Source organism: Macaca mulatta, chromosome 6, assembly GCF_049350105.2.
Source record: "Macaca mulatta isolate MMU2019108-1 chromosome 6, T2T-MMU8v2.0, whole genome shotgun sequence".
Classification (NCBI taxonomy): domain Eukaryota; kingdom Metazoa; phylum Chordata; class Mammalia; order Primates; family Cercopithecidae; genus Macaca; species Macaca mulatta.
In genome coordinates, this window is record NC_133411.1 from 76,269,433 (window position 1) to 76,293,310 (window position 23,878).

The following is a 23,878-nucleotide window of genomic DNA, read 5'->3' on the forward strand; positions in this document are numbered from 1 at the left end:
GGCCTCCCCGCTTTGGCGAGCTCCGGAATCCGAGTTCTCCCCACCCCAGCCACTCTGCTGGGGCGCTAGGGGCTCGAAAAAGCCTGGGGTTGGCTGCAAGACACTCGGATTAGAGACACAGCCAGCCTCCCGGGAGGTCTGAACTTGTCTTCGACCTCCCCGAACCCCTCCGCCTCTGCGCTGGGAGACGCCCAGCAGCCGGGCCGGCCCGGGACGCGCAGAGCCAGAGCACTCCGCAGCAGAGGCAGCGCGCAGCACGGCCGCCCGGGGCATCCCCGCGGCTGGGGGCGGAAGGCGAGGGCGGTGGCAGGAAAGGTCCGCCAGGCCGGAGCTCGCTCCCCCACCGCCGGCCGCCGGCTCGGAGGCCGGAGCTGTGCGGGCGGAAAGGGGCGGAGCCGCGGGCTCTGGTTGGTGTGGGCTCGGGGGCGGGGCGCGCGGGGCCGGGCCGGAGGCGGGGCCAGCGCCGGGCGCTGGAGCTGCGGGCACACGGAGAGGAGTCGCGAGCAGCTGGAGCGGAGTTGGAGGAAGCAGTGGCCGCGGCGAGGGCGGCAGGCTAGCGGTCGGAGACGGCGAGCACAGATCGGGCACGGCCGGCGGGTCGCAGCCGGGCTGGAGGCGCGTCGGAACCGAGCGGGCAGGAGGCCGCCGCTGCAGCGCGGGCCCCGCAGAGGAAGGAAGCCGGCAGGCGGGGGAGGTAGGCAGCGGTGGCCCCGGGTGTGTGTGCTCGGGCGGGGGAGGCGGTGCATGTGTGCGCGGCTGCCGCGGCTCTCTTCCTGTCACTGGCAGCCGCTTCTCCTTCTGCAGAGCCCCGCCGGGGGGAAGCTGGCCGGCCACTGGCCCTCCCCGCCTCCGGCATCTCCTGGCCACCGGACAGCGCTCCCCCCTAGCGCTGCCGGCGTCCTGCGAGATCCCGGCCATCCTGGCTCCCGTTTCCCCTGTCCTCCTGTGAGCTGGTCCTGCATGCCGCCGGTGGCATTTGCCCCCGGAGTTGCCGGCGAGCTCGGGCTTCCCCCCACCCTCCATCATCGCACACTTCCGAGGGTCCCTGCTGTCGCCTTGCTGCAGTTTTCCGCGGCCCCTCACCGGAGGAGAGCGCCCTGGCCGCTGCCTTCGTGTTGCGGGAAGGAGCGCTCCCTTCGCCCGTGGTCCTCCAGCTGCAGCCAGGGTCGCTGCCCCGGCCCTTCCCGGGGCGGGAGAGGCGGCGGTGGTCCGCAGAGCTAGTCCCCTAACCCCCGCCTTCCGAAGTTTGCCGCCCTCCTCTTCCGGGGTGGGGGAAGTGCGCCTCGGGGCGGTTGGTCGCTGGGGCCCTAACTCGGCGTCTAGTGCCAGCCAAGCTTGGGCAGGTTGTTGGAGGCATATTTAGTGGGGTCTTGGAACAGCCCGGAAATCCAGCTTTTTGGAACGTGGGGCGAGACGGGAGGGACCTGCCCAGCAATATGGAGCCGGCTGGGGAAAGCCAGGGAGCGTGGAACCCGGAGCTAAAATATCGTGGGCAATTCTCTGGAAACCACAGCTCTTACACTAGTGAATTCTAACCACAGCTCTAACCTAAGCTCAGAAACTGCCCCCCAGATCACAAGACAAAGAGAACAGAAAACCTCTGGCCAGGCACTCCTGTACAGAAATACACTTTGGGAACCAGAATTGGAGCCTGAACTGCAAGGGTATACGCAGAATGGCTGTTACATGTTGAATGCAGAATGTATGTCAACTGGATTTGGGGGAATTCTTCTGTTTCCCGGGGCGCTATTAATACCGGAAAGGTCTCACTTCCACCGTTAATCCCTTGAGCTGCAGCGCTGTTGGTGTCTGCTCTTTATTTGGGGGCTTCATGATTTTAGGTTTTTTTTCTGTTCTTTTCCTCTTTGTCAGCCAGTGCAAAGTACCAGTGGATAAAGCAGTTCCGGGTTTTGAATGCAACATAAGATTGTCATTTTGGTGTGATGAGGCTCAAGATTTAGTAATCAGGCGGGATATTCACAGAGCTTATTGGTCAAGGCTTGATGTGGAGTTATATTTTAATACTTCATTAGTTCTGTTACGTTTTGGCAATCTTAAAGATGGTTAGATATTAGGTAGGAAGGGTTGGAATAGGCAGATAGGTTCATTTCTTAAGCAGGCTATTAGAGTATTAGATCGTCACAGTTTGAATTACTAGGAATTTGGTGACTTCTGCACAGAAGGCCACAAGTATCTTTTAACATTGAAAAGGAAGAAAAAGCAACTCACTAGCTATAACTTTTTGACAGAGTACACTGTTCTTGAAAAACAGTTTAGAAGCAAGCAGATAATAGTTTTCTTAGGTGCAAAAGTTGAGTAAACTTTGGGAAGCAAATGTTTCTGACCAGTATAAAGAAAATAAGAGTAATGTGGTGTGTGTGTGTGTGTGCGTGCATGCGTGCGTGCGCGCGCGCGCACGGCTAAAGTTTGGGAAGAAATGTTGGTTCAGAGTAAAGGTTTAAGTTGGAAAGGCCAGAGGATGAGGCTCCCTGCCTTGCACAACTGCTGGGTAATGTCACTGCTTGCCTCTTCAGCTTTTATATGCAGGTCATACTGCTTTTTCCAGAGAAGTGTATATAGATTTTTATGATTGGAAGAAAGTTTAATGTATCTGATACTGGCTTGCAAAGTGTCATGTGCATTTACTTTTAACTTTCATCTTGACTTGGGACCTGTTCTTAGTTGCATAACAGAACTCTGCAGTGTACACACTACTATCTGATGTTTTATCTGCTTTTTTTAATCTGCTTTTTAAAAATGAGTCTTTTCATATCCATGATGCTGTATAGTCAGTGTAAAAAGCATTTTATTTCCCACTTATTAAATGTTTTTTCTTTAGCAATTTTTTGAGTTTAAATGTACTAAGCGCAGGAAATCCTCACAGAATAAAGTTAGTTTTGGGAAACAGAAGTGGAACAATAAGTCATGGGAATACATATTTTGATTATTGACAGTGATGATGGTGATATGCGTTTATCTTCTGGTAATGTCAGTTTCACCTAAAATGATTTTTGAAGGACTTTGAATTGTAAATGCAAACCTACTCAAACTAACCAAAATTTTGTACCGTTAAAAGTGTTGGCCATTTCGTTACATTTTTCCATGAATGTCATGTAATTTTTAGGTTGATATGTTGATTGAAATTTCCTTTTTTCTCTTAGGTCGTTCAGGGGAGTATTGTAAAAAGGCATCCAGTCTGAAAGATTATTCACATGATCATTAAAATAGGAACAATTCTAGTTCAGCTTTTATTGTGTTTGCATTTTGTGATTTGCAAGATGCTTGTTTTATTGAATAAAGAGATGGTGAATGAGCAGGCTGAAAAAAAAATTGATTTTTATGCTCAAGTAGAATATAGCCAGTTGAGATAATGTTTGTGTTGGGTTTTAGAATTCTGTCACGTCAAGGCATACACAATGCAGATGATATTGTATGTTTCATATGGGCTCCTCCAGCTCTCCCTCTTGAAGGGCACAGGGTTTGCAAGTGAAGGTAAGAGAATGAAGCATTTTAATGAAGCCCTGGAAGCCTAGAAAGTTAGTTATCAGTGGAAGGAATTATCAAGTTAGTTTTTACTTTAGAAAGCAGAATATAAATTATATCACAGCTTTTTATCGAAAACCTAGGTTGTAATTAATTTTCAAAGTATTCATGTCATTTACTGCATTTTCCCATGCCTCCTTTACATACACCCTAATGTGATTACTTGCCATGATTCTACCAATACTTGTATGGAGTTACTTGCCTAAAAGACTAGCAATTAATGACCATTTCATGTACATTAAGCCACATGGGCTGAAAAAATAGACTATATAATTACTTATAAACTTGTCTGTTTGGCATTTATTTATTTAGGTGTTAGGTGTTTGTTTATTTGAAAGACTGGAGTGATTGTAGTATAGCATTACTAGAAAAAAAAGTCTACTGTAGAAACATCTTTGGAGATTTTATTCTGCTCACATTGTTTTCCTTAAAGTAAATCAAATACATATCCACAGGCACCTGTAGTCAAAATAGTTGTCAGGTTAATCATCATCCAACAGAGTACTGAAGTCACAGGAGTCTGGCCAAAGTGTGAGGAGACTCCACCAGTGGGTGCAGTGAGCTAATAAAGCCAAGGCATCTGGGCCAGCCATTCCTTGCCTGTTGTCTTCCTCTCTGGATGTCCCAGTGTCCCAGCCTGGGGTTCTGCCCCAGGATCAAGGGCTGTACCATGAGCTACTTATCTCTACATCCTGGGGATGCGCACACATGGACACATCCCTTGGCCTCTCCCAGGCCTCCTTTGTCCTGACCTCTGCGGAGCCGTCCTCTACCCCAGGTAAGGAGAGAACTACATGGGCAAAGTCCACACTTAGCCTTTATCTATTTACTCCAAAAGGGGTTTAAGACAGCAGGGAGTTTTATTTTAGTTACATTCAGGATTCATTTAGAACTGTTTGCGAGTTAAGAGGCAATGCAGAAGAAAATTCCTCACAAATGTTTGTTCCTCTGTTAAATCTGAATTGTATAAATGACAGTAGGTGACATTCAATACTAATAGAAATAACAGTAATATCATAGTTGCAGTTTACTAGCTATGTAACTTTAGGCAAAGTATTTAACTTTTATCTGCTTGTTTTCTCATCTGTAAAATGGGGATAATAGTTGTACTTAGAGTGGTTGTAATGATTAAATGAGTTGATATATGTACAACTCTGAGAACTTCGTGCCTGGCACATAGTAAGTACTATGTTGGCATTAATTATCCTAAGCTCCTATTATCAAGTATGGAGCTAAGTGTCATTTTGTTAATCCTCATAGTGACTCTGTGAGGTGTAGGTTTGCTTGATAAAACTGTGCCACAGAGAGGTTTAAGTAACTTTCCTGAGGTTACATATTTAGGTACTGATTGGGGCAGCTGCTTGAATCTGAAGCTCAGTGTTCATACTAACCTTGCCAAGAAGTTTACAGAATAGCATCTTTTTTTTTTTTCAAAAAAAGAAAGACTTAAAATCATCCCCTTCAGTCTTCTCATTCCTGCCCCCTCAGGTCCTCTCCATTGTGAGGATGCAGAGAACCGGAATGGTCAGCCTCATGGCCTTTTCTGGGTGATAGGATCTGTCCCTCAGGTCCCAGAAGCTACGTCACCCTTTCTCCCAGCCTCGCGTAATGGCTACTGCGTTCCAAAGCGTTGCCATCACCTGGGCCAGGGTCATTCCTCTGTGTCTCCTGCAGTGCCTTCCCATCATGTTGGCTGCTTTCTGAAGAGCCCTGTCTCCTTGTTGTGTTACCTGGGCTTGTGCTACCTGTTCTCCTCTCCCTCGCCCCATAAACACAACACCAAAAGGGCTTGTAGGTGAGAATTACAGCCTATACACCCTATTTACCCACACCACACACCCAGCCCTGAGCATGGCAGCATGCAACACATTCTGTTTAGTTGGTTGGTTTGGAAATGAATTTGATGTCTATTATTTGGGGTTAATCTAAGCCCATTATTTTCATTTTATTTTAATTGATATAAAATCCACATACCATAAAATTCACCCAAGTTCATCATTTCAAATTGAAGGCAATTTATTATGTTTACTAGGTGCTATGGGTTGAATGTGTCTTCCAAAACTTACATGTTGGAAATGTAATCCCTAATGCAATGGTGTTGGGAGGTGGGGCCTAATAGGAGGCTGTGCTCTCATGAATGGATTAATGTCATTATGGCAAGAGTAGCTTAGTTATCTTGGGAATGGGCTTGTTATAAACTCGAGTTTGGCCCCATCTTGCTGTCTTGCCCTTGCAAGAGGAGGGAGGACGAAGGCCTTCACCAGATGCCAGTGCCGTGCTCTTGGACTTTCCAGCCTCTAGAACCAAATATACTTCTGTTGTTTATAAATTATCCAGTCTCAGGAATTCCATTATAACAACACAAAATGGACTAGGATATTTTAATTTTGTTCAGCTTGATTTTCATGATTTCTGGGACACCATGATTTGGAAGGTAAAACATTTTTAAATAATGATTTTTTAAAAGACTGTATGAATTTAGGTGAGGAACTTGACCTAGACTCTGAGCTAGCACACTGAAGTTAGAAAGACGGAATGTAGAGAGATATGGGCTGTGGGCCCAGAAATCCTTCCATACTCTCCTGCCTTGGTTGAAGACCCATTTTGCTCTGCCATCCAATGCCAAACTTTTAATTTCATTGGGAGATAGAATCACATGACTTGGATATATTCTTGATCAATTTAATGTGATTTAGAAATATCCTGTATTCCTGCCTCTCCATCACGTTTTCCAGATTCTTGCCATTTCTAAAGGGGGAATGGAGTAACTCAACAAAGTCAGAGAGGGTTTTTTGTTTGGCTCTTTGCCAAAATGCCTATAGGTTAGAGGGTTACACACAAAATCTACTTTACAGCAGTTGTACTTTAAGTAGCTTTGGATTGCTACTTGTCAAACATCAGAAACAATTTCATTTTGGGGAATAGAAAGAGAATTGCTCTCTATCTTAGCAGGGACAGAAAATATGCTTCTGATTAATGGGATTGCAGGCAGTCATTAGAAGGATTGAAAGACTGGAGAAAAATTCCTTAAAATTTTGAACTGTTGCATATGATATTGTATAAGAGTAAGTTAGTTTACTTGTTCGTAGGATTCTTTTATACCCTTTGTTACAATAACTTATGCATGCACTAGCTTGGAGCCTATATCAAAAAACTGCCTTGGTTATTTGAAAATATTACATTGTAGATAATGTTATCTACATATAAAAAACCTTTGCTATGTGAATAATCATGTCACAACTGGGTGAAAATCGTTCAGTGGACAGGTATATGTAGCGAAAGAGAATGGAGGCATACTAGAGTGAATCTGAGGAAAAATCCTGTTGATCTGGATAGTTTAGGCTCCAGGTCCATCTCGGTGCAGGGGGTTGGTTACACAGGTATTGCCAAATACCTCAAGCTGCTGGGTGCAGTACTGTGAAGAATTTGAGGATGAGAGAAAAGAGGACTTCCCAGTCCTCTAAATGTAACAGTCCTTGTGGCAGTGCCATATCCCCCCAGGTAGGAGCTGAGTTGTTGGAAATTTTTCAGTGGAGGGGCCTGGGATAGTGGCAGGAGGCAGAGGTGCTAAGAAGGATACAGGTGGCAGAAGCTAAACTCATAGAGCAGAAATAGGCAGGATTCCAGAAGTGGGCAGCCTTCCAGAAGTGGTGTGCCCAGTATTCTTTTATTCACTAGTTTATGGACTTCTTTGGCAGGGACACATTTTAATGAAGTCTCTTTGGAAGAAAATTTGCATGGCTGAGATGCTGGGTTTTGGAGTTGATGGAACTGCTGCCGAGTTAAAATAGCTTTTTTGTGTGTGCAGGTAGTGTGAAAGAGCCACATACACTATCAGTAAAGCCGCTGTCTGAGAGAGTTGAAGAGGCACACAGACAGTTAAGGTTAATCGGAGTGATCAGCCTGTGTAGGCCAGGAATCTGCATCATTGACACCAAAGCAAGTTGAGTTCAGGCAGTAGATGCTACAGGTGTTAAAAATGGGACTTGCAGAGTCAGACTGCCTGGATCTGAATTCTAGTTCCTCTTCACAATTGCTGATTATTATCATGACAGAGATACTCTCTGTCCTATGTTAAGTGAGACTACTGATAGTACCTGTTTTTATATAGTTATCTACACACACACACATATATGACTATATATATATAGTCAGCATCATCATATCATCTAATACTAATTGGAGCTATATGTGTACAAACTCAATCATCATCGTCATCACCCAATGCTTAACTGGAGCTTTATGTGTATTAACCCATTCAATCCTCAAGAATGACAGACATCAAAATGGACATGGCAGTCAGGAGAAAGTGTACAATGTGCAAAAGAGTAGGGGTGGCTGCCTTCTCTATCTAGCTAAGGGCTCTCTACACCTTATCACCTTGTGGTCCTGTCCCCACCCCAATGACTTGTCTGCTCTCTTTTTTTTTTTTTTTTTAAAAAAACAACATTGCCCTCAGACCACTTAATTGACACTGACTAATGGCTGGCCTTGAATTAATGTCTGCATCAATGGGTGGATGCCCTGTTTGTATCCGTCTTCCTGGCCTTGCTTTGGGATCTCAGAAGACAGAAATGGTGTGTTCTATTTACAATCCTAGAGTCATAGAAGATTTGTGGTTCTTTTTATCAGATGAGGACCCAGAGTTCTGCACAGGGTTCTTCTTACACACAAAGTAAGGTTCTTCTTACAGGTGGCAAGGGAGGGAGAGTTTGTAGAGACCTTTAGTTCTCTGTCACTTCTGACAGGGATTGCCTCTCTAGTGTCTAGCCTCTAAAAAGTCATCATGTTCCTTAGGTTTCTATTTCCCTTTGCACAAATTTAGCCTCAGGCAGAGTCAAGCACAGCTTTTCGGTTTGTAAAACCTTGACAAGACCTGGAGCCTTTTTTTAATACAGAGCCCCCTGGCAAGGAACAGCTTCAGAGGTAAGCTGTGGGCAGGGGCTTGCTTGATGGTTCCTGGGGGATTGAAGATGGCGGAGAGTTTGTTCATTATACTTCCCATTCTATTAGGAATCCCACCAAACTGGCCCACTGGGTGGCTGGAATAAAGGAAGTGCTAGGAAGCAGCTGGCATAAAGATCTACCCAGCCTACTGGTTGAGGATTTTTTTTTTTTTTCCCTAAAAGACATACATTGCCAGGAAAAGCTAACAAAAATTTCAAGGCAGATTTGGAGGAATTAAATTATTCTTAGGCATATTGCCTGGTTTCTAAGCATTTAGGGATATGTAAATGTTCGTGTTCTTTAGAGGTCTGTGTCTCTTTTGTACAGAGTACATTAGTACTAAAAATGAGATTTGCTAGTTCTACATTTTCATGTGAATTTATGCAGTGAATATTCAATTTGATTCTGGATCTTTCAAAAGGAAAGGCTTTCTTTAAACAAATAATATGGCTTATTTTTCTGATATGCTCTACTGGTTTCTTTAATTCTTTTCTCCGACAACTGAAATGCAGAGTAGAGTACTGTCCCCAATTAATATTCTTGTTCCACAAAGACTTCCAGTGTTTGTTTTTGCTTCTTTTAATATGTAACTCTCCTAAGTGTGTTATTGTATTACAGCTAAGAGGCTTTAACCATGTAAAGTTGAATACTTTACACTTCTGAATGCCAACATAACAATTAATCTGTGATTAGATTTTGCTTCTTAAGATGCCTCCACTGACGAGTGCCTATAATATTAAACTTCTAAAGTGTTCCACTCTTTAAAACTTATAAAAGCTCTCTTTGATATAGCCCACTGAAATTGTGTGGCTATTGTTTTTATTGCTTTATTGTGCAGCCAGCTTAACTGAAACCTTTGGGTGACTTTTACTCTTTATAATAAAGATAACATTGAGAAATGCCTGGAGTACAAAGTGTATATGTGTACATGCCGTTCTCAGCCATCTACTCTGACTTAGTAACTCTCTAATTCCCTTGCCTCCACTATGTTTAAGAACAAAAAAGAAAAACACTTCCATTTCCCATTTCCTCCATCAAGCTCTCTTTATAGAGTGATCTGCAGCAGCCGTTGCTACTTCCTCTCTGATATTTTTGAACTCCTTAAGACGTTCTTACTGTCCTCACTACTGGACTGGAATCTGTGTGATGATTCCATCATGGGCGAAGCCCCAAATTATTTCGCCTTGACTCAGTCTCTCCTGTCTGGATGCCTTTGTAGGATTTAGTCTTAGGGATCACATTTTCCTACGTGAACTCTTCTTCCTTGTTTTTGGGACGTTGTCTGTAAACCTTGACTTTCCCTCCTCAGTTACATACATTGAACTTCACTATTTGGCCCTTGGATCATTTTTTTTCTTTTTAACTGTTAATTTGTCCTTGTGAGCGCTTCCATTCCATTGAGTTCAGCCTTGCCTAATTGTGGCTGATTGCCAAGTCCCTAGTGTGTTTCCTCTTCTGAATCACAGACCAGGGTTTTATCAGCTGCTAGCACACTTGCACAGGGGCGCCCAGAATCACCGTCAGCACATCAGGTCACCTGGCTTCTCTTTGCCTGATAGTGCTACAAACTCTCATTCACGCAGGATCAGGCGTCCTTTGCTCCTCTCGTTCTCGCCCCACATTTAAGCATTTGCCACATCCCACATGTTCTTTCTCTGCAGTGTTTATTTCACTCCTCCCCTTTCCACACCTGCTGCCACCTCGGTTTGTGTCCTCACTGCCTCTTGGCCAGACCTCTGCAACATACCTTTCTCACACATTGTGGTTAGACTGATATTCTTCAAGTGCACCTCTGATCCTATTGCTCACTTTTCACCAAGCCCTTTCAGTGTTCCACATGGTGGACTGAATCACTCACAAACTCAGCATGGGCGTGCATGATGTCCTACAGCCCCTACCTAAATCTCTAACCCCAATCCCACTGCTCCCTCTTTGGCTTCACACTGCCTGTTCTAGCTCTTCTCAGAATATGACATTTTCTTAGTCACTTCTGTAACTAGCATCTCACCACACATTCCGTTCTGTCTTCAGATTCCTGCAGTTAGTGTGCTTTCTCCCTCGTTTGAACCCTGTAGTGTTTAGTTTCTGCCTCTCTTATGACATGTACTAGTGTTGTGGCTCTTTGTGTACTAGTCTTATCGCTGAGACATTGCCTCATGCCGACACTCCTCCCCTCTGCCCCCGCCCAGTGTTCTTAGAAGGCAGCGACTGCCTTACTAATCTTTGTTGTGTATATTGTGTCAAGCAATAGCACACTGGCCTGTGTCTGTCTGCCAAATCGATTAAGTACTTGTTGAATGGAAGTAGAAATTCCAAGTAATACAGATGGCAAAGTGTGGTGTTCATTCTTAAGTCTCGTTTTTTTCATTCCTAGGTGAAGCTCGTGTGTGGAGTGCCACGGTACAATCAGACGACAGATGGACAGTGTGACAAAAGTGTCAGAAAGGATTGGGCCTCGCTGTGAGAGTCAGCCTGGATTCAAAGTGTTGACAAGTTGCTGAAAAGGAAGCCAGTGGGAGGACTGTGGCACGCAGAGGAAGTGGAGCCCTGTCTTCGGTCACACCATTGATGGAGGACAGATGGACAGCCGTATGGCCAGTCACCTCTCCTCTTAAACCTTTGGAGAGTGGTCCTTTGTCCTCTGCTGGACACATAATAGGAATTCTAACACACTGTCTGAATTCACTTTTCATAAAAACGTAAAATCAGACTGCTCTGTACAGCCAGGCTCAACTGTTGTATGGTAGCAGATTTGCAAACATGAGTGCTGAGGGGTACCAGTACAGAGCGCTGTATGATTATAAAAAAGAAAGAGAAGAAGATATTGACTTGCACTTGGGTGACATATTGACTGTGAATAAAGGGTCCTTAGTAGCTCTTGGATTCAGTGATGGACAGGAAGCCAGGCCTGAAGAAATTGGCTGGTTAAATGGCTATAATGAAACCACAGGGGAAAGGGGGGACTTTCCGGGAACTTATGTAGAATATATTGGAAGGAAAAAAATCTCGCCTCCCACGCCAAAGCCCCGGCCGCCTCGGCCTCTTCCTGTTGCACCAGGTTCTTCGAAAACTGAAGCAGATGTTGAACAACAAGGTCAGTATTGATAAGTGGTTGCTTAATGACTCCCTTTCTTTTTCTTTTTAAGGAAAAGTCTTAAGTTTGGGTTGAGTTGTTATGTTCTGGGCAGAAGTTATCTTGGCAACTGCACCTGAATTGATGTGTGGTGCAAAAAAGCTTGGTCAGTCATTACACAACTAGAAATTTGTGTTTTTGACACCCAAAGGAAATTCTCATTAGAGCATTTCAGAATTCAGATTTTCAGATTAAGAGTGGTCAAGGGGTATAATGCAAATATTCCAAAATCCAGAACAACATGAAATCTACAACACTTCTGGTTCAAGGCATTTCAGATAAGGAATACTCAACCTGTGTATATCTAATAATAATTTTGGGAAAGTGGAGGGTAAGTCTAATGTAAGTATGTTTAACATGATTTGTATGGAAAAATAGAGAGAGTAATAGAATGACCACAGAACTCAGCTGAGAAGAAACCATTGTTTTTATAACCCGGTATCTACCTCTTGGTTTCCTCTCCAGGATTGCTGTGGGCAAAGCTGAAACCCAATCCTATAGTTAGTATAAAAGTAAAGGGATTTCACTTCCTTTGTGGGTAGTGTCATTTGTAGCATTAATGCCTATAGTCTGGTTCACCTTCATGAGGGGAAAAAACATTCACTGAATACTTTTCTTAAATGGAAACCACCTTCATTCAAAAACCACTTATTGCTTATTGGAGATGGTCCATACTTGCGCTTCGGGCACAACTGTGTCTTTAAGGTTTATCTTCTGTTTGGTTTCACACAGAGACAAGCCTTATGCTCAGCTTTAGTGTTACCAGCTTTGTCCAATACCGGTTTCCTCACTAGTAAATCACATGCATTTTTCTTTTTTCTCTTGTAGTCTTTTTTCTTAGGATCTAAGAAGGGAATGGGAAGGAATGTTTAAGATGGGTGGGCCTAACTGCAGTAGTTATATATTGAGGAGACCTGACTGGCATCACAGGATATTTCTGGAAGAGATTCTGGTACCATTAATAAGGTGTTATGCCTTCTTTAATGTTGCCTTTTTCTAACACAAGTGAATAAGACAATGAGAACCGAGAAACAGAATGCAAGGGTAAGAGCTGCCTTTCAGTACTGAGTAATAATAGATTGGGAATATTGTGTTAAAGTCAAGGAATTTATTAATGATACCTGAAGGGAAGCCCTTTTCTTTCCCACACCCAGCCCAGAAGGGATACTTATTTCATAAATGTTACACTTTATAATGTTCAAATAATATCTTTTATTATATTGTTCAAAAGCCAAAGTTAATTTTGCTTTGCAGATGAATCAAAAAACCATGACTCTCCACACATACATAAGTGATTTTGTCAACCATTGCAGCACTTAGCAGATTGAAGATACATATGTATAATCGTTTTTCTCCACCAAGTTATATATTTTTCACCTTTTATTTTTTTAAGTTAAAAACATGTTCTTCAGTAGGCTAATTCAAAAGAAAAAGTGATTTAATTTTTCCCAGAATACAGAGCTTTACAGAATCATAAAAATATCTCAGTTGAATTAGAGAAGATTATTTACAAGGTGGAATAAGGGCACCTTGTCAAGAATAGTTACAAAACAATTTTGTAAAAGCAGTCTTTCAGCAAAATTGCATTTGATAATTGCTATCAGGTGTAAGTTTCTTTGGATATGGTGTACAGAAAAGCAAGTCTTTCCTTATAGAAAAAATCATTTTCTCTTTTTATATCCTAAACTATTTTATAATGCTTCCTTTCTCATGTAATGTGATGACAATTGAGATTTTTAGCAGCTTTTCCATTTTTCTTTAATACATGGAAAGGGTGGAGTGAAATGAAAATTTTTAGCAGAATTCAAGAAAGAGACCCATGATAATGGCATAAAAGTATTAGAGCCTGAATATAAATGAGAAATTAGGAATAACTGAAAGGTTGAAAAGAGAGTGGGCGGGGGGGCCATGTGGGGAGTATAATACTAAACATTCAATTTTCTAGAAATGTTGGTCTTGTATTCTCATTTAAATATTCCTACGAAGTGCGAATTCAATAGCTGCTATGAGTTGCATGTTGAATTGATATGGAAAGTAGTTATAAGGATAAATGGTATATGTTGGAACGTATGAGACTGGTTTCTTTTGCCTCCGTTTGTATTTCTTTGAAAAGCTTTTGCAGTGACAAATTGTATGAAGGCAAGAAATGATAGTTCTGTTCTGTTCTTACTGTAATTGAATTCTTTAGTTCTTTTTTTTTTTTTTTCCTTTTAACACCCTCCACCTCCACCTGACTTAGCCAGTTTTTCATGTTATGCTGTGTTTATTGCTTTTAGAAGGTTATTCCTCACCAATCCCCCGCCCCAGGTCTAGGATTTGTTTTGTGGACTTGGCACACCTCATTAATGGGCAGCAGGGTAGATAGACGGTGTGAGGACAGCCTGCATGCCAATCGTGTGTCTGTGTCCTGCTGAGCCTTGCTATCCTCTCTGTTTTTGAAAGGAAGTTGTCATTAGACTCTGGCCAAAAGTACATTCTGTGAGAGATTCCTCCCTGTACGATAGAGTCTTACTTTTCTACTTTGCTTGTATGTTCTTGGAAATAAAGCTGTGACGTTTTACTTTTTGAGAGAAAGAGTCAGAAACCCTTAGGAAATCTTATATACGGCGCTGTACTTTCTTCCAATACATTTTGCATGCAGTTTTTTAGGAAGCCCTGGCATATAGATTGAATGAATTGTTCTAATTGGATAATCTTGGATGTTTTGGGACTTAAATACATTTAGTAAGCATGGCCCAAGTCCTTATTTTGCGCTAGAAAGCAAAGATAAAAGATGAAATTAAGACTCAAGAGCCAGCGTGCCCTGAGATGCTCTCTCATGCCTCTCTTCCACCTTAGAGCTGTGCTTTGTCCCCTCTGCTTGGACAGCTCTTCCCCTAGACATCTGAGACTGACCCACTCTCACTTCTCTGCTCAAATCTTTCTTCTCATGGAGTCTGACTCTACTCATGATATTCCATGCTGGGACCTACCTCTCTGCTTTTGCAAATCATTGATTATTTAACCCATGATATCATTTACCTATTATGTTTATTGTTCATTGACTGTTCCCTCTGTTAGATTTTTAAGCTCCATAAGGGGAGGGATCTTTGTGGTCATCCATTATCCTAAGTATCTAGGACAGTGTGGTAGGTTCCCAGTATGCTGGTAAACATGGGCTGCTGCAGCTCATCATCTAACTATTTCACTTTCTGCATTGCTTTTGAAATTGACCACGTGCTCTGAATGTCATGTGCAATCATACAAAGCTTAATGGCCCATCTTGTTTTAGAAAATAACAGCTTATTTGTTATCCACATCCTCCACATCTGAGGCATTCTGCCTTGGCCTTCACCATTGCCTGCTATGTCTCCAGAACTCTTCATTTTCTTCCCAGGGCCTGGGACAGGTAGTTCTGCTGGTGGGAAAGTGGGTTAAGCTGATAGTGCCTTCAGTCACTTAAGTCAAGTGGGTAGAGGGTCTGTCATGGCCAGCGAGTATCCTCAGGGCAAATTCTGTGCCCTTTCTCCCATCCTTTTATCTCCTTCCCTTTGCATGGGGGCTAAAATTGCCAATATGATGATGACATTTCATTTTTCTAGAAACCAGTAGAGCCCTATGTTACGTTCTTTGGAGAGAACCTCTTCCATGTTTTGTTTGGATAAAGAGTGTGCTGGGTGTACAAGGTGGGTGTTACATGCTCTTGGGTGAGGCAGCTATTGAAAGGCAATCTTCTGGCTTAGGCTGCTCAGATCCTGGCATCCCGTCACGCTACACACAACCCCATTCAGCCAGGGTCCTATATTTTCTCTTGTACACAAGCAAATGAGTTGATGGAAAGTGGGGATCTAGGGATATGGGAATAAAAATATATTCCTCTGTCATATGTAAGCCATACCAGTGAGGCTATTTCTCAGGACAGTGGTTTTAACTCATACTTTGAGATCCTTTAATTAAAATCATGCTAATGCAGAATATTTAGACGAGTGAGTCTGTGCCCATGTTAGTTTGTGGAGTGTACTGAAACCTGCCTGCATAAGAGATTACTTACTGCATCTCCACCTCCATCCTGACCTACACAACCCTCCCTGGCTCCTCCTGCAGACTCTGACAGTGGATTTCAGCTGGTTTCAAACGTAAGACATAAAGCGTGCATTTGGCATGGCTTATGTTAAATTTTGATCAAAATCGCTTCTAAACAGAAAAAAAAGGCCGCCATTGGCGTTGGTTTTCATGGTTTCCCGAGGCATGTTATTGTTACATTTTTCACATTCAGCATTCAAGTGTCCCTTCATGGTTGTTGTTCCCTGTCCAGAAAGCAGGGCTGCAATAAATCACAGACGTTGATACACTGTACAGAGGTCACAGAAAATAGTGACCTGATCCAAAATTACACACCTCTGCTGAGCCCGTTGGTCATAACCTACTGCTGTCTCCTTGAGGCAAATAGTGCTTGTGCAAGTTATTTGCTTTGCTTCACAAATTCCTGCCTTTATGAATTCTGTTTTCTTTCAGAATATACTTTCTCATAACATTCTTCACCTTCCTTCCTACTTAAATAAGCCTTTGCTGTGAACTTGGAGGTTTGTCTTGTTAACCCCAAGTGATGGGGAAAATCACCCAATTTATGGTGCTGACTGCTCATTCTGCATCTATCAACCACTTTGTTTTTGCAAGAAAGTTGTGTCAGTTACAGGATCTTAGAAGATAAGGGCCTTTGAGCTCTGTCTCTAACTTCTGACCAACCAGAAAAGTTCATCAGGACATTATGGAGATTTCTACCCAGGCATAAAAATTTAAGTGTTGGCCCTCTGTGTTTCAATAGGAAATGAAATATATTTCTAAAAGACGTAATGAATATAATTGATTAAAGAGTGTGTCTGGAAAAAACAAATGTGCTAATTATTTTGAATAAAATCAAATTAGCCTAACCACTTATCTTAGGGTCAGAGAATATGTCATTTGCATATTAAATTACGTATTGCAACACGGTTCACCCTCTCATGAGCGTTTATTTATATTCTCATTACATTTTTGATTTTTTAAAAACATGTTTTCTGTTAATTTTAGTTATTTTGTTTCCCTAAAAATGTATGAGTGAAAGGAAAGTAGCTCTAATTAACAATTTGTGTATCCATGGTTTTTTTGAAAATGAAATTGACAAAAAGAGGATTCTCACCTTTATTGCTTTTTAGCAGGAGGGTTCTGATCCTGAGCTGGCCTGACCACTTGAGGAATTCACAGGCACGCTCTGAGGGGCCCGAGAGTAGGGAGGCTCTCTCGCCCAGAGAGGAGAGGAAGGCATTTCTCCCTCCTTCCCCCAGTCTGTTATTTGAAGGGAATTACTAGAACTTCTCTCCTAGAGCTGTGGTGACAGTTAAGTCCAAGCTTGCAGAATAAGACATTATTTGAGGGGAAGCTTTCTGCCAGGTGTCCGTTTCTGCCTCCGTCCTTTAGAATGTTTGTTCAGATGCTTTTGTTAAGGCTTCTAACTCTATACACTTCTTCCTGTGTTCTTTTTTCAAAAACGGGAAAAGGGTCCAGTGTCCTTATATGTACATCCTAAGTGAAGCCCTCACACACCTCTGATTCAAATAGGAGTTATTTAACTAGAGGGAGCATATTTTGTTTTGTGGCAACTAAGTTAATGTTGATATTCGAATACAATTTTCTTTGTTATAAATATGGAACTCTCTATTTAACTTGTCAATAGATCTTTGATAAATTTGATGTCAGTCTTCTCTGGTTTCTAGATGAATGCATCTTTGTCTGCAAGAAGAGATGTTCTGATTAGTAAGAATTTCTTCTCTGAGTTAGAAAAAAAAATTAGAAATTCTGAAATTCAACAACAAATGGTGACTTACATCTGCTAAGTAGCACCCAAAAAGGGGAGAATTTTTCACCTATGGCAAATAAGAGTGCCAAATATGACATTATTTGCATATCTATGTTTTGATTAGTAAAAACCAAACAGATGTTAGTACAGCTGGCTCTTGCCTATATGTGTATCTTTGTTGCTAACAAATTTCCATGGGGAAGGATGTAACATTGGTCTGAAGGCTCAGATAGGAGAAAATAACGTGGTGTGATAGCTTGAAATGAGAAGCATAATTGCATGATGGATTATATCTGAATGTTTTGAGGTCTTGAGTTTATACCATTCAATATCAAAGCAGTCCTTAGGCTTTCAACAGAGGAGGACACGTGGAGGGGGATGAAGCGAACTAGAAGTGGGCTTTGTTTCAATTACTTGGGTGTAGTGTACCTAAAATGTCAAGTCGTTTAACAAAATATCAGACTACTTTATAAATGTGTTATTCCTTCTTACCAATTTATGTAAAGGACCACGATATTTTATTTTTACTATGAAAATTCCATGCAGTATACAGTGAGTAGAATTATTGTAGTAGAAACATTGTTAAAATATAACTTTGAATTAAAAACAAAACATGGTATACATTGTTATATAATGGATAATGTAGTGTATACATTGTTAAAATATATCCTTGTAGTTAAAAACAACACAAATTAGCTGCAAATCTTTGTTTAATTAAATTATGTATGCAGAACTTTCTCCCAAAGACTTTATACCACCTAAAGCATGTCTGTGATTTTCAGGAATACCCTCTCTGGACTGTTTCTTGCATGGAGGTGTTTGCAATGTATTTGTATCCATCTATCTCTCTATTCTCAGTTGGTAGATTATGTAATGCCTATAGATTATTCTGTCCTGTCACAGTTTGATTGATATTGAAGTTATAACTGTGAATTTATTATAGTGTATTGCAGGAGCCGTAATTTGATGATCAAATCTGATATCCAAGAGAGTAAAGAATATAGACATAAGTGAAATATAAATCTGTGACATATTATTTGAATCAGAAATTCCACATTGCTTTGCTTTCTATAAATTCCTTAACCTTCTAGTTCCAGTGTTCTCTAATTATAAGATGAAAAGCTAAATGCTGTCTCTTTCGAGTTTTGGCAGAGTTTTTGTTTCAATCCTTCTCTTCCTAATCAGAAGAATTGTCGGAGAAATAAGACCCAGAAAAATTGATTCTCACTAGTAGTGTTTCCCCAATAATGCAACCCAGAAGCCCTGTATATGAGAATAAGGGAATGCAGTGAGAGGATTTATGCAGAGAAGCAGCCTATGATGGTTGGAAAGATAGACTTACATGACCTCATTGCACGATCTGATTGGAGACTGATCCATGGATTGTATGGGATTATTGCTTATGAAAGTGCCTACCTGGTATCAAGTTTTTGCAAATGCACGTGGTGTATGGTTTTAAGATATGTTTCACCAGTGTGAATATTTAGGTTCTACCTCTGTTGGTGGGCAGTTAGCAATTGCTGGTATCTAAACTGGTTTGAAACTTACTGCCTCCTTTGAACGGCATCTGTGCAGTAGAGCTAAACTCGTTGACATGATCTGTGCTCAGAGTTCCTACAGATTTGTTTCATACATATTTGTTAAATTTTGCAAGGTAAGTAGAGAATGATGGTTATAACATTTTGTTTATTCAGACCCCTCTAAATCTACCTAAGAGGTAACACATTAGCATAGACATTAGACAAGGCTGCATTGTGAAGTCAGAGTGACTGTCTGGGGTTGTCATTGTCATCTTCCAAGCTTTCTCCTAAAGAAGAAAATTGACATAATGCTGTTAGACTCGGCACATGAGACCAGTGCCACAGCAAGCACTGGTTCCAGCCTGCTACTGGTTTTTTGGTAAAATGCAGTTTTCAGAATTACTCAAGGGCATTAATAAGATTAATTTTTATGATATTAGATATAGTATGTTAACTTTTTAGCTATTGTTAGTCTTAAACACTGATGGTTTTATTTTTATTCTATTTAAAAGAATAATTTTTGAGGCCAGTTGCAGTGGCTCACACCTGTAACCCCAGCATTTTGGGAGGCCAAGGTGGGCGGATCACTTGAGGTCAGGAGATCAAAACCAGCTTGGCCAATATGGTGAAACCCCATCTCTACTAAAAATACAAAAATTAGCTGGGTGTGATGGTGCATGCCTGTAATCCCAGCTACTAGGGAGGCTGAGGCAGGAGAATCACTTGAATCTGGGAGGCGGAGGTTGCAGTGAGCCAAGGTTGTGCCACTACACTTCAGCCTGGGTGACAGAGTGAGACTATCTCTAAATAAATACATAAATAAATAATAAAAATAATTTTCAATGCTTAAGAATTTTTTTATCAGTAAACAGTGCATTTGAAATTATTTTTTTTTTTTGCATTCTTGTGTCCCAACTATAGAAATATAGCTGAATATTTGTGGCATCATTAATGCATAATTTCAAAGCATTTTACACATTGTTAACTTAAATCTTACCATGTTCTTTCAGGTAGCAAAAAGTAAGTTTGTTTATTATTTATTCAGAAGTATTTGAAGAAGTTAGAACAAGATGATTTTATTGCTAAATAATAAGGAATATCTGTGGAGTACCAAGGAATGAGATATAATGAATTTGGTTAGAGTATATCAAAGTGCATATTATAGTTTTTGTCTCACACTTCCCTGTGGGTCTGTTTAACTGTTGAAAATGTCTTCTTCAAAATGAACCTTAAACATTTGCAAATTTAGTCTTTGCTAATTATTCTGCCAGGCTTTTTTTTTTTTTTTTTTTTTTTTTTTGAGAGTCTTGCTCTGTCGCACAGGCTGGAGTGCAGTGGCTCAGTCTCAGCTGACTGCAACCTCTGCCTCCTGGGTTCAAGCAGTTCACCAGCCTCAGCCTCCTGAGTAGCTGGGACTACAGGCGCCCGCCACCACACCTGGCTAATTTTTGTATTTTTAGTAGAGACAGAGTTTCACCATATTGGTCAGGCTGGTCTCGAACTCCTAACCTCGGGAGATCCACCCGCCTCGGCTTCCCAGAGTGCTGGGATTAGCAGTGCAAGCCACCACGCTGGCCCTGCCAGACATTTTATAGATATTTTTCATCTGACCCTCACAACCACCCTGCAAAGATGGCATATTATGACCATTTTTGAGATTTAAAAACTGAAGGTCATGTGATTGTGTAAATATTTAAAAAGAAAAGGGACTTCTTAGTGATGGTGCATTCACAAGATTCAAGAACATTTTGGGCAAGTCAGGCAGTCGTGGGGATCGCCTTAAGCAGTCCCTTGTGAAGTTATCGGTAATTGAATTCTGCTTTTTGGGTGGTCTTCAATTATGCCTGCTCTATCTGTTAAGTTTCACTAGCTATTACATTCATACAACTCCAGAAATTTACCTCCAATTTATATGTGACTTACAACATTTTCTTATGTCTGGTAAGTATTGGAAAGGATTGAATTACAAAGAGACGGATAAGGCCATGAAGCTAAGACAAAGTTTTGGGTATATGCATGTAAATGCAATTTTCTCAGGAAGAAATACACCATGATCAGATAACTCAAAAGTTTCATAACCTTGATAAATAGATTTACCTTCATTTCTGTTGTTTTTGAAGAAGTTAAATGTCTGCTTTAAATGTTTCCCTGCACTTCAGGTTTTCTTATTTCAGACTCATTATATCATTTTGATTAAAATGGAGCACAGATTGGAGTTATACTTGCTTAAAAGCCAAAAACTTGAGGGTATCCAGCATAAGAATTGTGTGTTTTGGCCTGTGGATAGCAGCTGCTTGAAATCCATAAAAACAAGAAACTTGAAGTTGACTCAGATAAATCTGAAGTCTTGTACCTGAATTATGTCAAGGTTAGCAGTAAAAGCCATTTTAAAAGACTGAGTACAAATTGCCAAATTCCTTTGAATGCCAAACCGTATTTCTCAGGAAAGTCGGCCACTGCCAAATTTATAACATTTGTGTTTCTGTTACTTGAATTCCAAGGGCAGAGGGGTGGATGAGGGGGGTAAGTGAAAGGCACAGGTGAATTTTATTTTCAGGTGTCTAATAGGACAGTGTGACATTGCCCAGAGATCGTCTCTCAAAGGTAGTGAGTGCCAGCAGAACTTCCTGAATGCATTTATTTTTGCTTATTTACTTATTTTCTCATTGAATTAAAAAAACCTTTAAAAAATGTTCTCTGAGTTAAAAAGGCCTCTGGCTAGTAGTCCTGAGACAGCTTCTTGAGAGTCTCCAAGAGAGCCTCTTCTCACTACAGTCCCGAAGAGGACAGGAAGAAAAAAAAATTATTCTGAATACATAAAACTAGAATTAGTGGGGAGAAATGCATACCATAAACTCAACAGAACCAGGGTTAAAAAATATAGGATAAGTTTTGACTACCTAAAAATAGCAGGGCAGACCCATCTCCTCCCTAATTCTGTCCATAATTCAGAAAGGGCACAGGGAACTATCCTCAGGAATGCTCTTACCCCCTCTTCCTTGTCCTCTCCGACAAAGCCTTTCTAATCAGTAGGAGGTTACAACTCAGAAAATAACCAGAGAGAGCTGGAATGGTAAGTTAGGGGCTATTACTGTTGTATCCTGAGAATCCTGATCCGTGAAAATAAAGTGCTGAAGGTGGGGTAGAGTTAGAAAGACCTGTGTTCATGGAGGGTTTTGAGTATTACAGGCTCCCCATCCCTCAGAGCATCAGAAAGCCAGGCGGCGAACGCAGGAGATTTTTCTCTCAGGCTAATCAAAATCATGTTGAAATGAAAACCACTTTGGAATTGGCCTGTTCATCTCAACCTGCCAACTAACTGTAGGCCTGATACCAGCACCCAAGTGGATCCCTTGGCTCACAGCAGTCACCAGGCATGGGTAGATCTTTCCTTATTTAGTGATAAACAGGAAAAACCTAACCAAGCCTACTGAAGCATGTCCATCTATAAAAGAAAAAGGGAGATCGTATTGGAGATTTGGAAGAACAGTAGACCTCCAGAACTGATTTATTACAATTTACTTCTGTTATAATATTTCAGCTTATTATTATGATTTATTTCTGTCCCTCATGAAAGGGACAGAAAGTAGTCAGACGGTTATGAGCTGAAAAGACAGTAGGATGGGATGAAATCAGAGTGAAACAATAAAAAAAAGACTAAGTTAAAAATGTAATAGCATATTAAAATTCATGTTTTGAGGGGGTAATGAGCTGAAAATAAAGTCTGTGTTGTGAAGGAGAAACAAGATAAGGCTCTTTCAGAATGCAAAGGATAAAAACATAAAAGGGAGAAGATATATGGAGAGAATATCTAACAGGAGAGAATTACAAGTGTTGATAAACGGGAAACCACATCAAGTGAAATAGAACAACATCATTGTAATAAGTTTTCACGCATGCGTGCAGATTTGAAAGTGTTCCCCATATTTTTCATGTGAAATCAATGAAAAATATGTTTGGGCATTTCTTTTTAAGAATAATGTTAAAGTACCTTGCCAAAATATCTGGCAAGATATTTGCTACCAGGGAACAAAGATGTTTTTCTTCTCCTGTCTGGCAATAAATGCCAAAAAAATAGTGCATTGATTTCAGTCGAGTTTTGAGGAGAAAAGATGGTGACTTAAGAACTTACTGAGCTTCCTCCTTGTATTTTATGTGGAAAGGCAATTGAGAGGCATTCGCTGATCAGCGGGAGCTCAGGAAAGATACACTGAACCTCTTGTTCACGTGGGAGGACCTAAAGGTTGCCTTTTTATTGTTAAGCTTTATAATTTAAAAAGGTATAAATTTAAAAGTAATTCATTTTGGTTACCTTAAAAAGTAATTATCAAAATAAAACTATAAAGTATATATCTTCTAAACACGTAGAAATATATATTCCAAAAGACAGGCAACAAAGAATAAAAATATTACAGGGAAAATGTTTACTGTATATGAATAAGAAATACAGACTTAAACATATGTATGTTCGTATATACACATATATACACATAAAATTGGCCATATACATGTATTTATGTGTTCAACACACACATTCTTTTTCAGGTACTGCACTAACCTTTTATTCCATTGACTTGTTACTTTTCCTAAGAACTCTATGACACTGGCCTTATTATACCTGTTTTAAAGATAAACAAGTGTACTTAGATGATGGCCCAAGGTCACACAGCTAGTGGAGGAGCTGAGATTTGACCCCAAACAGTCCGACTGTTGACCCAATGCTCTTAAGCAACTGTGCAATACAGCGAAAGGGCCGGCGGGGGTTAATGTTCACACTGCTTCATGCTGCTGACTTCTGACCAGCCACAGGGCACCCTGGAGCCAAAGGCAGATGACTCCCTGGCTTGCCAGTGACGTATGATGCGGTCTGATATGACAAAGTGAGTTAAGCAAGCAGATTTTTCCTCTCGGGAAACACAC

General features: G+C 41.2%; 1 protein-coding gene across 2 annotated transcripts in view; it reads left to right on the forward strand.

Moving 5' to 3' along the window:
- Positions 1-495: 495 nt before the first annotated feature.
- PIK3R1 (phosphoinositide-3-kinase regulatory subunit 1) overlaps positions 496-23,878 on the forward strand; it is an 82,662-nt gene continuing 59,279 nt past the window's right edge. The window contains exons 1-2 of one of the 2 annotated variants that reach the window (XM_015140166.3): positions 496-694; positions 10,865-11,584. In XM_015140166.3, the coding sequence (XP_014995652.3) occupies positions 11,251-11,584 (334 nt within the window). In that variant the 5' untranslated portion in view covers positions 496-694; positions 10,865-11,250. Of the gene's footprint in view, positions 695-10,864; positions 11,585-23,878 lie in introns of those variants that run through there. The other variant, NM_001261197.1, reaches the window with a different exon arrangement.